Raw genomic sequence first — 15,119 nt, 5'->3', positions numbered from 1 at the left:
TGTTCCTGCAGGCTGGCAGGATGTTCCTGCAGGCTGGCAGGCAGGCTGACAGGTTGGCAGGATGTTCCTGCAGGCTGGCAGGATGTTCCTGCAGGCTGGCAGGATGTTCCTGCAGGCTGGCAGGATGTTCCTGCAGGCTGGCAGGATGTTCCTGCAGGCTGGCAGGATGTTCCTGCAGGCTGGCAGGATGTTCCTGCAGGCTGGCAGGATGTTCCTGCAGGCTGGCAGGATGTTCCTGCAGGCTGGCAGGATGTTCCTGCAGGCTGGCAGGATGTTCCTGCAGGCTGGCAGGATGTTTCTGCAGGCTGGCAGGATGTTCCTGCAGGCTGGCAGGATGTTCCTGCAGGCTGGCAGGATGTTCCTGCAGGCTGGCAGGATGTTCCTGCAGGCTGGCAGGATGTTCCTGCAGGCTGGCAGGATGTTCCTGCAGGCTGGCAGGAAACATCCAGAGGATGTTTGCCAGACGTCTTAATAATCAGCTAGGAACAATTAAGGACTTTTATAAAGCGGATCAGGACTTCACTTATTGGTGAGTACAAACAAAATACGGTCGCATTTATGCTACGAGCCTGTCAATTTTTTCCCCTAGAGTTTTTTCATAAATGTTTCATATTTTTTTTACATTTCTAGTTTATTTTTGCCCTTTATTTCTCGTTTACGAACTTACATGTTAACCGACGGGTCTCGTCCCCAAGGGGTTCGGAAACCAAGTGGTGCTCTGTATGTATGTATGTATGAATAATATATATATATGCACAGACTTGCCTATATAACTCGATACAGTGCAGTGGATACAGTGTGTACCTGCCAATCTGTGGGCCAGGGTTCGAGTCTCCTGGTAGGTTGAGTGTTAAAAAAAAAAAATTATTATTATATATATATATACTGTATATAATATATATACAGTGGTACCTCGGAATGCGATTGTCCCTGTATGCGAGGTTTTCGGAAGGCGAGGTGTATTTACTCCAAAAATTTGTCTCGGAAGGCGATGGTTACTTCGGGAGGCGAGTTTGGACGCGAGTTTGTTGATACGCGTACAGCCGACCTAGCGCGTTCGTCGCCCCTCCGCCCCGCCGCCCCTCAGTTTATTATTGTCTCGCGCTCAGTGACTACCCCCACATCAATTCTTCTCGCGGATTTTCAGTGTTTTGTTGGATTTTTGGTGATTTGTCTTTACAATTTGTTATTATATATCTCACCATGGGTCCCAAGAAAGCCAGTGGTAAGGATAAAGGCCAGAAAGCTCATGTGAGGATGACAATAGAGGAGAAACAAGAGATCATTCGGAAGCATGAGAACGGTACACGTGTTGTTGAACTTTGTAGACAGTACAACAAAGCCACATCAACAATATGCACTATACTTAAGAAGAAAAATAAGATTATGGGTGCTAAAGTGGCAAAAGGAGTAAGAACATTAACGGCACAAAGACCACAAATACTTGAAGTGGGAAAAGTTGTTATTAATTTGGATACACGACAAGGAGTTGAGGGGTGATAGTGTTTCGGAGGCCATTATTTGTGAGAAAGCCAGGGTGTTGCACGAAGACCTTCTAAAGAATACCCCTGCAACGAGTGATGCAGATAAGAAAGAGTTTAAGGCAAGCAGGGGCTGGTTTGAAAAATTTAGAAAGAGAAGTGGTATCCATAGTGTTACAAGGCATGGGGTTATGTGATGTGATTATGGAAGGGGACTCCCCTTCCAAGCAGTAACTCCTCTCCTCCTCCCCCCTCCTCACCATCTTCCATACGCCTACAGCACTCGACAGCAAGGTAAGTAATAACTGGAACACAGTTTTGTAGGTTTATTTAGATGAATTAGGTAAATTAGGTATAAAAATTTAGTTTGATGTGGGGTTTTTGGGGTAGTCAGGAACGGATTAATTCATTTCCCTTTATTTCTTATGGGGAAATTAACTTCGGAATGCGAGTTTTCGGAAGGCGAGGCGTCTCCAGGAACGGATTAAACTCTTATTCTGAGGTATGCCTGTATATATATATATATATATATATATATATGTCGTACCTAGTAGCCAGACCTCACTTATCAGCCTACTATGCAAGGCCTAATTTGCCTAATAAGCCAAGTTTTCATGAATTAATTGTTTTTCGACTATCTAACCTACCTAACCTAACCTAACCTAACTTTTTCGGCTACCTAACCTAACCTAACCTATAAAGATAGGTTAGGTTAGGTTAGGTAGGGTTGGTTAGGTTTGGTCATATATCTACGTTAATTTAAACTCCAATAAAAAAAAATTGACAACATACATAATGAAATGGGTAGATTTATCATTTCATAAGAAAAAAAATAGAGAAAATAACTTAATTCAGGAAAACTTGGCTTATTAGGCAAATCGGGCCTTGCATAGTAGGCTGATAAGTGAGTTCTGGCTACTAGGTACGACATATATATATATATATATATATATATATATATATATATATATAAGGTTATGGATCTCTTGAAAAACACAACAATGGGAAACATTGATGAATGTCACAGACGGGTTCGATCATTGTTGCAAGTCAAACACTTCTTCGAATATATATATATATATATATATATATATATATATATATATATATATATATATATATATATATATATATATATATATATATATATATATATATATATATGTCGTACCTAGTAGCCAGAACGCACTTCTCAGCCTACTATGCAAGGCCCAATTTGCCTAATAAGCCAAGTTTTCATGAATTAATTGTTTTTCGACTACCTAACCTACCTAACCTAACCTAACTTTTTCGGCTACCAAACCTAACCTAACCAATAAAGATAGGTTAGGTTAGGTAGGGTTGGTTAGGTTCGGTCATATATCTACGTTAATTTTAACTCCAATAAAAAAAAATTGACCTCATACATAAAGAAATTGGTAGCTTTATCATTTCATAAGAAAAAATTTGAGAAAATATATTAATTCAGGAAAACTTGGCTTATTAGGCAAATCGGGCCTTGCATAGTAGGCTGAGAAGTGCGTTCTGGCTACTAGGTACAACATTATATATATATATATATATATATATATATATATATATATATATATATATATATATATATATATATATATATATATATATATATATATATATATATATAATCATTCACAATATATCAAATTGAAACAACATTAATTGAATACAGTACTTAAAAACTATTTATAGGTCATTATTGTCCCTTACAAGTGTGAGTTCAGTGCCACGGTGCCATTGCCACCAATATAATTTCAATATAACCCTAATTCTATTAGAATGAATAGCATAAGGATACTTACAGGTAATCCAGAAACATCAGAATATTTTTTAGCGGGAACAAAGGCAGGTGGAGCATCTATACTGCTATCTGAAGAAAATATTAATAATACATATGAGATACAAAAGATAAAACCAACTTGAGATTTAAAAGTGACATTGTTAAGTTTTAATTAATGGAAATCAAGCATACCAATTATCTTTCCCAATCATATTACTACATTTCACTATTTAACCACTGTGATGCACCGAATTTATTGTGACATTTCCCTGTGTGCATAAAATCAGGTGTTCACAATATTTTGTTTTTTTTTTAATTTGTAAAATAATAAATTCCCTTTCCTGAACACGTACATGTAAAAAAAAAAAAAAAAAAAAAACAGCGTTGAATGTAATGAAACCCCATTTTCTGGGTGAGAAAATGGCTCCCCGAAGCTTTACCAGGCTGATATGTTAATGTCAGACTTTGGCATCAGTCATGTGTATGGAGTTCTAGGGCGTACCGGGGACCACGGCCAGAACCTGGCCCCCTCAGAGGCAAGGGGAGCAATGGCCTAAAGAAACCCCCCGTGTGGTTGGAAGCGTTCTATGTCTGCCATCGACCGGGTCAAGCATCCAGAAAAGTAAGCATTCCAAAATAAACCCCTATTCTGGTGAAAATTGCTACCTAAAGCCGAACTAGTTGGATAGAACTCCCCAACAGAAAACAAGCAAACTAGAATGACGTCACATGTCACCGCGCCGCTGTATGCGCAGCTCCCCCCTCGCCGGGAGGAGGAAGGGGAAGCCCCAGACCTCCCACGCCGGCTATCCACCCATCAGTGTTGAGGCTGGATGTCAAAACACGCAAAAACCGCTGACCGGAGGGAGGGAGGGTTGCTGGGGAGCCTCCGGGTCTCACCCAGAAAATGGCGTTTCATTACATTCAAAGCTGGTTTTCTGGGGGGAGCCCCGTTGGCTCCCTGGAGCTAACTACCCACAGAGGAAGGTCAAAGGGACGAAACTGGGAGGCGGACACCACGCAACCCCCACGGAAGCGAGACAACCGGCAGCAAAACGCCAACCCAAGGCGCCACAGCCCCAAAAAGTCCCGGGAACAACACGAGAACGAGCAGCAAGGCCCCCGTACGAACACCAAAAATCCACGCCCAAATGACCGCAAGGACACGTCGCTCAGATGGCAGCGAGAGCAGCGAAGCCACGAACGCCACGGGCATGAGGGAAGAGCACAGGCAACTGAGCCGCAAGAACACGGCTGACAACCTGGGACACCATCACCCGTGAACCGAGAAGAATAGAACCGGATCAATGCAAAACGCGCCCCGGACACAGATGCCGTGGCACGCAAACAACAGCGGAGGGCCGCCACTGAACACAAAACATGACACACCCCTGGCCCGACCTACCAAACACCAACAAAACATGGACCCCTCCAGAACGCAGCAGCCCCACCCCGTGCCAGAAAAAATGGAGACTGCTGCCACTCAACAACCGAAACGCTAAAACCGAAGGAGCAAGAAAACTCAGCGACCCGACCCCCATAGGCAAATGCCAAAATGAAAAGGAGCCGACGAAAAAACAAACCGGAACCGAAGGGGCCTTACCAACCGAGGAGAAGACAGAGCATGCTGACCAGAGACCAGGACGGTGCAAGCGGCGCACGAACAGGCCGGAGGTGAAACAACGCACGAGACAGCTTACTAACGGTGCAAAAGCAACACCAAGACCGAAAGCAAGCCGAAGTGGTTTCGCCAGCGCCGCACAAAAGAGGCGACAGTATGCGGCAAGACGACGGCCCCCAACCCCCACCAGAAAACCAAGCCGACGCTAACTAGAGTAGCCACCTAAGAAGGGACAGGAAAAGGAAGGACCGCCAAAATACCCCATACTGCCGCCAAGAGAAGTACGCAGGTGGGACACCTACCACGAAGCCATCCGACCACCACCAGGAGGCGAGACCGCGAGGCAGAATGCAAGTAGCCCCGACAAGGCCCCTCCGAGCCCAGGAAAAGGCGGAGCTGCGGGAAGATCTCGGGCGTGACCACCGAAACCCAGGCGGCACAAGGAGATGGAACGTCTGCCGAACAGAAAAACTCCCCAAAGCAAGTAAGCCCGCCATGAGTTCAAAAACAATGAGTCCGACGCGAGACATCGCAAGACCCTGAAAAACCAACCGGCAGGGCTAGCTAGGAAACCAAAAAAGGCGGAAGGGTTACCGCCAAAACAGTACCCGAACCAAGGGGTACGAGCAACTGCAACAGACCGAGACAAAGAAGCACACCACAGGCCTAAAAAACGCCCAAGAAGCCAAGGAACACACGCCGAACACCCCTGCGGCAGAGGAGGAAACAAGGGAACGCACAAGGAAATGAAGCGGTGGAAACCGACCAAAGGAGATGCCAGGAAAACAACTGGGGAGAGGCAGGATGAAAGAGCTGAAGCACAAAAACCCCAGGAAAACAACCAGGGGTGGACAATCAGGCAGGGACAGAAACACCCGACGCACATGAGAGGGCCAAGCCAGGGACCCGAAGACCACGAAAAACAACAAGCAAACCCCCATACGCAAACCCTAGGCACAAAACAGCCGCAAAGTGCCACACCACAACCGGACACAGGAACAAGGACACGCCACCGCGAAACACAGTACCAATGCACACGTGCAGCAGCAGCAACAGGCACCACCGCAACATGTAAATAGCAACTCGCTTCTGCAAAGGCAGAGAACGGAGCAGGCAGACCCCAGACAGGGCCAACAGAGACACGACAGAACCCAGTAGGCCCAGAAACCTGCACACCAGGCGACCGACGGCGGAGAACCCCGCTCGATACCTGCTGGATGGGGTACTGGAAGCTCATTTACACCCAAGCCCGGCCCGAGGCTAGACTAGACCGGCCAGAGGGTGGCCCACTGGGCAGCTGCTTGGAGCGGCCCGCAGGCCCACATACCCCTCACAACCAGGATGGGCCGGAACTTTTTAGTCGAAAACAGGCTAGTGTGCCCTGGAAGTCCACGGATGTACCGGCAATATGGCGTATGCTCGCAAGTAGGTCGTGTAACAACCGCAGACCTCTGATGGTTATACAGTGTTCCCCAATTGTGCCTATAGCACCACTGCACACCACTGGTACTATCCCGCAAGTTCTTCCAGATAGGCGGGACCCAAGAGCCAGAGCTCAAACTCTGCAAGCACAACCAGGAGAGCCCTACCAGGTGAGTACATAACCAGCACCACAACCCACACACCTCATAACACGAAAAAAGGTGGGTCCCCTGAATGACTCTAGCATGGGTTGGACATGCACATGAGTGGGACTGGAAGGGTTGAAAAGGGGACAGTCACTGGTGTGTGAACGGTCTCACTCGTACAAAAATACACCTAAATGAAGACAGGTATATAAACATCTTCGCATCCAGCACCCGGCCAAAAGGCATCAGACCACAGAAATTTGCCTGTCGAATGGAGGCACGAACGTGACACGACTCAACCGTGCCCAGAAGATCCTGGGAGCACCGCCAGGTGAAGACGCCAGAGCCAGACCCGCAAGAGAGCAGAGTAGAGGCGAAGGAGGCGGCCCACACCCATGACACAGGGAAAACCTCGGTGTCCTCCCCACAGCTGGAAACCAGGACACCCCCGGAGCAAAGGGGCACATACCGAAGCAAGGGAGAAGAGCGAGCGGCGAAGCACCTGAGAAAAAAGGGCGCAAAACACCAGCACTGAAACACACCGCCCAAACCAAAACAAACTCCACGGCGCATGCGCATGACACGCTGGCCGAACCGCACAACCCGCTCTGTGGGAAGGCGCCAACTAGGACTACCGCACTAGAAAAGTAGCCAAAAGAGGAAGCAGGAACAACAAAACCGGCCAACGAAGCAAAAACAGAGCCCAAAAAGGTACCCAACCGGGCCACAAGTAGCCCAACAGGGCTACAAGTAGCCCAACAGGGCCACAAGTAGCCCAAAATGGCAACCCGGACGAGGAGCCGACAGATGTTCCAGTAATGCGGGAAGTAGCGAAAACCTTCCCAAACCCTCAAGAACACAGAAGCCAACACTAGTCCCGAAGGCACACAAAGGCGCAGGCGCACCCGAGACCAGAAGTCACGTAGAACCCAAGAACGGGGAAACATGACGAAGACACCGTCCCAAAAATGGGGGGGAGAAGCATCCACCCACAGGACGGAACCAACCGACTCAAAGGCTAAGGAACCGAGCCCGGGGAGGGGCCGACACCCAACGGGACATACGGCAAATGGGGAGGAAAGACCCCACTCCACGTAACCACAAGCCCTGCCTAGAGGGGGAGAAAAAAACCCATGGGGTCCTACAGGGCCAAGGACCCCCCAAGTCAGCACCTCCCCAGCCCCAGGAACCAACACGACAGGCCCCGGGCCGAGCCGTCCCCCCAAAGCCCCAGCCGTACTAGAAAACCGGGGCAGCCGCGAAAACACTAAGGAAGGGAGGCCACTGGCAGACTCTTACAACACGGCTGGAGGAACAGGCTCAATGCCCCCGTCACTACCCCGGAAGGGGAATTCCCCGAGACTGCCTGAGTCTCAACACCATCAAACCCCACCCCGATCCAAGGGGGCGTGGAAGGAACCAAAGCAACCAACATCCCCAAGTCCCAACATGAATCAAAACGGGGCAGCCCCGGGGCTCCCAGGGAGTAAACCACGAGAGCGTTGCCACCGCCAAGGCTCAAAGTGCAACGCCCCTGCTGCCCGCACCCGCTTAGTCAGCACAACTGGGTAACCGAGCCACAACGAGCAACAAAACTCGCAGGACTCCGGGTCGAAGGTGTCACCGACCCTACAGGCAGCAGACGGAGGCAAAACAGAGTCACCCAGACACAAAGGGTGAGAGCAACCCTCAAACTCGCTGGAAGTGAGGGGGACTCTGGGGTCACATCCATCGGACCCACGCGCCCACAGGGGTTTCCCAGGGTCCCGAGCGTTTACTATAAAAGGACTCGCGCTCAGGTAATCCCAGGCAGGGTACTGCTAACCGGCGCCCAAAGCTACCAAACAACTTTCTAAGAGCTGAACCCCTGGGACGTGTACACTCACGGGGACCTAGCAGGGGGTACCACCAGAAAATACTCAGAACACAAGGGACACAAGGGGCAAGAACGAAGGCAGACCCCCCCACCAGGTAGATAACAAAAAGAAAAAGAAAACCCCGCAAGAGGACAGCGTACCCAAGCGGAACAGAGCCGGCCGCTATGATTGGTAAAGACAAGCTGCACAGTACCCTGCGCCCCACCAGTGCAAAACTGCCCCTTACCCTAAGGCGAACAAGGAAGACAGAACACCCGAGCACACAAAGAGCGGCCGAAAACCAAGCAGTAAACGGCCTAGCAGGGGCAGGACCCAAGGAACTTGTGGAAGGTGGCCCCAAGCCCCAAGGGCAGTACTAACAGGGCACCTAGGGAAGGGAACCCTAGGCGCATGCAGCCCGAGTACTGGAGACACTCCCGGCTCACGCACCACCTAGAAGACAGACACCACACTCTAGGTACAGTGCTGAAACAACTACTGAAGCCGGAGCACATAACCGGTGCCTATAGCATCAGTCGAAGAACTGATGGGTGCATAGCCGGCATGGGAGGTCTGGGGCTCCCCCTTCCCCTTCCTAGGGAGGGGGGAGCTGCACAGACAGCGGCGCGGTGACGTGTGACGTCATAGTAGTTTGCTTGTTTTCTGTTGGGGAGTTCTATCCAACTAGTTTGGCTTTAGGTAGCAATTTTAACCAGAATAGGGGTTTGTTTTGGAATGCTTACTTTTCTGGATGCTTGACCCGGTCGATGGCAGACATAGAATGCTTCCAACCATACGGGGGTTTCTATAGGCCATTGCTCCCCTTGCCTCTCTGAAAGGGCCAGGTTCTGGCCGTGATCCCCGGTACGCCCTAGAACTCCATACACATGACTGATGCCAAAGTCTGACATTAACATATCAGCCTGGTAAAGCTCCGGGGAGCCAACAGGGCTCCCCCCAGAAATCCACCTACTTTGGCTGTGGGAACATGGAGAAGGGGGGTGTCACGGGCTAGTCATCCAAGAGTGAAGCTCCCAAAGGCAGTCGCATGGGCCATTCAAGCACCACAAGTTGCCACAAATATATTTTCCATTATATGTTCTATGAATTTCCAATGCGGTTTTATTTGTTTTTTTATTGTATATGATGCATATTTGTGTCCTACACAATATGTATACAGTAGAACGTTTATAATGTTCCATGGAATTGTGATACATGTGTCAGTAATATGTCCACAATAAATGTTTATTGTTGCAATATTATTTGTTAAAAATTCACTAAAATTACAATATGTACAGTTTCACACACTATTTACACAATAACACACTGTATTACACACTCAGTACTTCGGCAGTGAGTGATAATCAATGAAGCAGTCCATGGTACTCAGTGTGACTTCGCTCTCGTTGCACCATTGTGTGAGGAGCCTATGCCACGCTTTCCAACTTCAGAATTGCTTTTTAATACATGGATGGCGATATACTAAAGAAATTGTTCACGACTTTTGTCAGGGCCAAAGCTAGAATATGCAGCGGTTGTGTGGTGCCCATATCTTAAGAAGCGCATCAACAAACTGGAAAAGGTGCAAAGACATGCTACTAAGTGGCTCCCAGAACTGATACCTGCTTGACACCTGCTTAATGGGGTTCTGGGAGTTCTTCTACTCCCCAAGCCCGGCCCGAGGACAGGCTCGACTTGTGAGAGTTTGGTCCACCAGGCTGTTGCTTGGAGCGGCCCGCAAGGCCACATACCCACCACAGCCCGGCTGATTCGGAACTTCTCTTAGAAAACAGTCCAGTTTTCTCTTGAAGATGTCCACGGTTGTTCCTGCAATGTTTCTTATAGTCGCTGGGAGGACGTTGAACAACTGCGAACCTCTTATGTTTATACAGTGCTCTCTAATTGTGCCTATGGTACCTCTGCTCTTCACTGGTTTAATCTTGCATTTTCTTCCATATCGTTCACTCCAGTACGTTGTTATTTTACTGTGTAAATTTGGGAGCTGGCCCTCCAGTATTTTCCATGTGTGTATTATTTGGTATCTCTCTCGTCTCCTTTCTAGAGAGTACATTTGGAGAGCTTTGAGACGATCCCAATAGCTTAGGTGTTTTATCTCGTCTATGCGTGCTGTATATGTTCTCTGTGTTCCCTCTATTTCAGCAATCTCTCCTGCTCTGAAGGGGGAAGCGAGTACTGAGCAGTACTCGAGACGGGACAACACAAGTGACTTGAAGAGTACAACCATTGTGATGGGATCCCTGGATTTGAAAGTTCTCGTAATCCATCTGATCATTTTTCTGACTGACTTGATATTTGTTTGGTTATGCTCTCTAAACGTTAGATCGTCGGACATCATTATTCCCAAATCCTTGACATGCTGTTTTTCTACTATGGGAAGATTTGATTGTGTTTTGTACCCTGTATTATGTTTCAGATCCTCATTTTTGCTGTACCTGAGTACCTGAAATTTATCACTGTTAAACATCATGTTATTTTCTGCTGCCCAATCGAAAACTGAAGGGCAAGAGCTATGAGGAAAGGTTAGAGGCATTAAATATGCCAAAACTAGAAGACAGAAGAAAAAGAGGTGATATGATCACTACATACAAAAAAGTAACAGGAATTGATAAAATTGATAGGGAAGATTTCCTGAGACCTGGAACTTTAAGAACAACAGGTCATAGATTTAAACTAGCTAAACACAGATGCCGAAGAAACATAAGAAAATTCACTTTCGCAAACAGAGTGGTAGACTGTTGGAACAAGTTAGGTGAGAAGGTGGTGGAGGCCAAGACCGTCAGTAGTTTCAAAGCGTTATATGACAAAGAGTGCTGGGAAGACGGGACACCACAAGCGTAACTCTCATTCTGTAACTACACTTAGGTAATTACACTTAGGTAATTACCAGGTACAGTTTGATTTTCACTTCCTGTTTCTTTGTTCTGTGTGCTTGCAAATAACGCACTCATGTACACCCTTGGCTTTAGTACCTGTAGGTGGTATGTAGCTAAGCTTGTAAAGCGTAAGGTAGTCTTGAAAAGATTATAGGAAAAGATCAATTTGTGAGGTAGTCTTGAAAAGATCACTTTGTAAGGTCCCTCACTGGAAGAGATTCAGTCATTCTGGAAGAGATTCAGTCAATCAGGAAGAGCCTCAGCCATTCTGGAAGAGATTCAGTTATTTTTTAAAATATCTATGGAAAAAACCACCATGGAAGCCGCTAACACTGTTCATCTATGCTACTTGTATCAGATGCATCATCACTGAACCCAGAAAACGATTCACAATCCGACCATTGTGTTAGATCCTTATTGCGCCTAGCTTCATCAATATCATGACCCTTATGCTCTTCAAACAATAAGGTCTGAATTTCACCGATAGAGAGCAATCTTTCAACACCGCGTCAGACAGATGTTTGGGAGCCAGACAGATGTTTGGGAGGCAATCAGCATTCCTAGGACATTCTGGAAATTTTTTCCAAGATGGTTGCGTCTCACTGGAGGTCCCAAGAGTTCATTTCGTACACAACCTACCACTCACTCGCTTTGAATGAGTATGAAATATTATAAAGGTGTTTTCTCAGTTGCGCAGTTTCCCACCGACTGAGTTTTCTCGGTTGGTGCAGCACAGCTGTTAAGCAGTTAAATACATTTGGTGTTTCAGTTGCATTTGGGCAATCAAGAAAGGTATTTCCTGGCTGGCATATCTCCCTATACAAACTGTTTTGTAATGAGTACAGAGAGTGCAGTGACATTCAAAATTGTTACAAGATGATTTTGACAGACTTTTAAAATTAATATAAGACTGGCAAATGATGGTTTCTGTATCTGGGCTGAGTCTGTGCAGAGTCTGAGTCCAGTCAACATATGTCTGTGCAAAACACTGCATATCTAGGAACTTTTTAGGATGTAGAGACAAATTAGTCAATAATCCCACAAAATGTATCACAATAGATAAAAAAAAAACAGCGTTGAATGTACTGTAATGAAACGCAATATTCTGGGTGAGACCTGGAGGCTCCCAGAGCTATACCGGGCTGATGTGTGTATATATTAGACCGTGGCAACAGTCAGTCAATGGAGTTCTAGGCCTACCGGGGACCACGAACCAGAACCTGGCCCTCTCAGAAAGGCACAAGGAGCAATGGCCTATAGACATCACCATGTAGTTGTCTGCCATCTACCAGGTCAGGCACCCAGAAAGGTTGGAATCCCAAAACAAACTACAGCTGGTTAAACATTGCAAACCAATGGACAGACGAGCAAGCAGAACTCCCCAATCAGAAAACAAGCAAACAAGCATGACGTCACACAAGCCGCAACGCATGTCTGCGCAGCTCCCCAAGGCGGGCGTTGGTTTTCTGGGGGAAGCCCCTATGGCTCCCCCGGAGCTACTTTACCAAAAATTAAGGAAAAAAGGGGAAATACCCGAGAGGTGGTCGGTACTCCACACCTCAACTCGAAGTCGAGACAGGCTGCAGCCGCCAACCCAAAGCGACACAGGCCCAACTAGGCCCAGGAACATTCACGAGGTAGCGTACAGCCAGGACCCTGTTCGACCGCCAAAAACCCCGCACCCAAATGTCAGCCCAGGACACGTTCCCAAAAACAGCAGCAAGAGCAGCAAACTTACGAATGACGTGGGCACGAGGAAAACCGCAGGCTGGCTAGACTTAATAACCCTGCAGACAACCTGAGAGGCCCGTACCCGCAAACAGGGAAGATGGGAAACCGGATCAACTCAAAGGCCGTCTCCGGACACAGGCCGTGGCTCACAAATAACGGCGGAGGGCCGCAACCGGACACAAAACATGATGCACCCCTGGCCTAACCAACCAAGCATCAACAAACCAAGGACTCCTCTGGAAAGCAGCAGTCTCATTCTTCATCAGAAAAGAAGACGACGGCTGCAGATGAACAAACCTATCTCCACGACCGAAAGCGCAGAAACCCCTGTGCCGAAGAAGAGCATGAAGCTCCCTGACCCGACCCCCAGAGGCCAATGCCAACAGGAAAAGAGCCTTCAAAATGTAATCCCGAACTGAAGGGGCCACAACAAACTGAGGAGAAGCGAGATAGGAGAGCACTCTGTCCAAAGCCCAGGACGGCTCAGGTGGTGCATGAGCAGACCAGAGGTGAAACAATGCACGAGACAGCTTGCGAAACGGCACAGAAGTAATATCCATACCAAAAGCAAGCTGAAGCGGCTCCGCCAGCGCCGCACAATACGAGGCGACAGTATTCGGGATAAGATGACAGTCCTGAAATAATTAAGAGAGAAAGGACAAAACAACCCGATCAAAAATCAGAGATACCTACAAAGAGTCAAGAAGTGCCGAAAGGACCGCCAGAAAACTTCATACTTCCACCGAGTCTAGACTAGCAGGTGGGACACCAACAACGAAGTCATCTGATCACCGTACAAGTGGTGATAAACCCGCGTTAAAAACACCAGACGTGAAGATCAGAGAAGATCAAACCAGCCACATACCAGACCAGACTGATCTACTGAAAGAAGCGGAGTCGTGGGAAGACTCTTAGGACTTAGGACTTAGGACTCTTAAGACTTGCTCAGTGTGGACACTGAGCAAGCAGTGCCCAAAACCAAGGCTGGGCTGGCCACCAAGGGTACAACATGACTACTCTTCCCTAGTAGAGCCAGGAAAGCCAAACCCCAAGAGCTCTGCAGATGAGTGACCCAAAGCGACCAGTCCCAAAGAGCCAAGGATCGCATCGAACCCCCTTAGTTCAGGCAATGAACCACCGGGGAGCAGTCCAAATGGAGCCAAATTGTCGATCCGCGAGTGACAAACCCTCTGAAGCGAAAGCCACACCAGCGCGAACTCCCGCACTGTGCTGCGAGCCCGATGGAAGGAAGGGCCTCACCGACCCTGGCCTGCCTGGTGAGCACTGGTCATAAAGCCCCAGCCGAGACATGACGCATCCGTGAAATCATCGAGCGAGGGCACGGGTAGGCACCACTGCACTAAACCCTGAAAAACCAGAAGAGGAAGCCGGCGATACAGCAACTAACGCAAGACCTCCAGGGTCCGAACCCAGCGATCATGAGAGTGGCAGAATAGACATCCCCGAAGGAACCAGAACAGAGGCAGAAGCCAGATCCAACCCGATGGGTAGACCAGCACGGTGTAGTTCAGAGTCCCGCACAGCTGCTCGAGCAACCAACAAGTGGTCAGGGTGACCTCCAAAAACAGCCGAAGGCGGGATTGCAGTTGCAGTAATGCCGCTAGAGGGAGAGACATGGAAGAAGTCCAAGAATCCCCACACAAGACCCAGCCAAGTCCAAACCTGAGAGACAACCACAGTCCAATGGGATGACCGAGTCCAATGGGACTTTCTCCAGTTCACCAAGAACCCAAGCCTGGCGAGCTGGGAAAAAACAAATCCCTGGCGAGCAGACACGCGGACTGGTTGGGAGCCCAGACCAGCCAGTCGTCGAGGTAAGACAGAACCCAAACCACTAACAGAAGCAAATAGGTCACCACAACCCGGGTAAGTCGTGTAAAAACATGAGGCGCCAGATTCAAGCCGAATAGAGGGCAACGAAAGCGGTAAGCTTGCCGCCCCACGACAAAACTGAACCAGTACGTGAACCCCGAATGAGTTGGGATGTGCCAATATGCGTCCCCGGAAGTCTAGGGACAATATCCAATCGCCCAGCTCCAAAAACAGCCAGACCTGGGACAGTGGTCATCCAAAAGGAATGGCAAAAAAAAAACAGGGGTACAGGCAGAACAAGCTCAGAATGAACCGCAGGTCTGCAGTCTTTTTTCGGGAC

At 48.3% G+C, this 15,119-nt stretch overlaps 1 protein-coding gene across 1 annotated transcript in view; it reads right to left on the bottom strand.

The window, feature by feature from the left end:
• The window catches only part of LOC123773571 (INO80 complex subunit C), a 65,679-nt gene that overhangs the window by 17,054 nt on the left and 33,506 nt on the right, over positions 1–15,119 (bottom strand). Inside the window, exon 3 of the mRNA XM_069312529.1 lies at positions 3,299–3,366. Coding sequence (XP_069168630.1) covers positions 3,299–3,366 — 68 coding nt within the window. The remainder of the gene's footprint in view (positions 1–3,298; positions 3,367–15,119) is intronic.

Source organism: Procambarus clarkii, chromosome 72 (assembly GCF_040958095.1).
Source record: "Procambarus clarkii isolate CNS0578487 chromosome 72, FALCON_Pclarkii_2.0, whole genome shotgun sequence".
NCBI lineage: Eukaryota > Metazoa > Arthropoda > Malacostraca > Decapoda > Cambaridae > Procambarus > Procambarus clarkii.
Note: the sequence above shows the minus strand (reverse complement) of the source record. Positions and strands in the feature narration are given on the sequence as shown.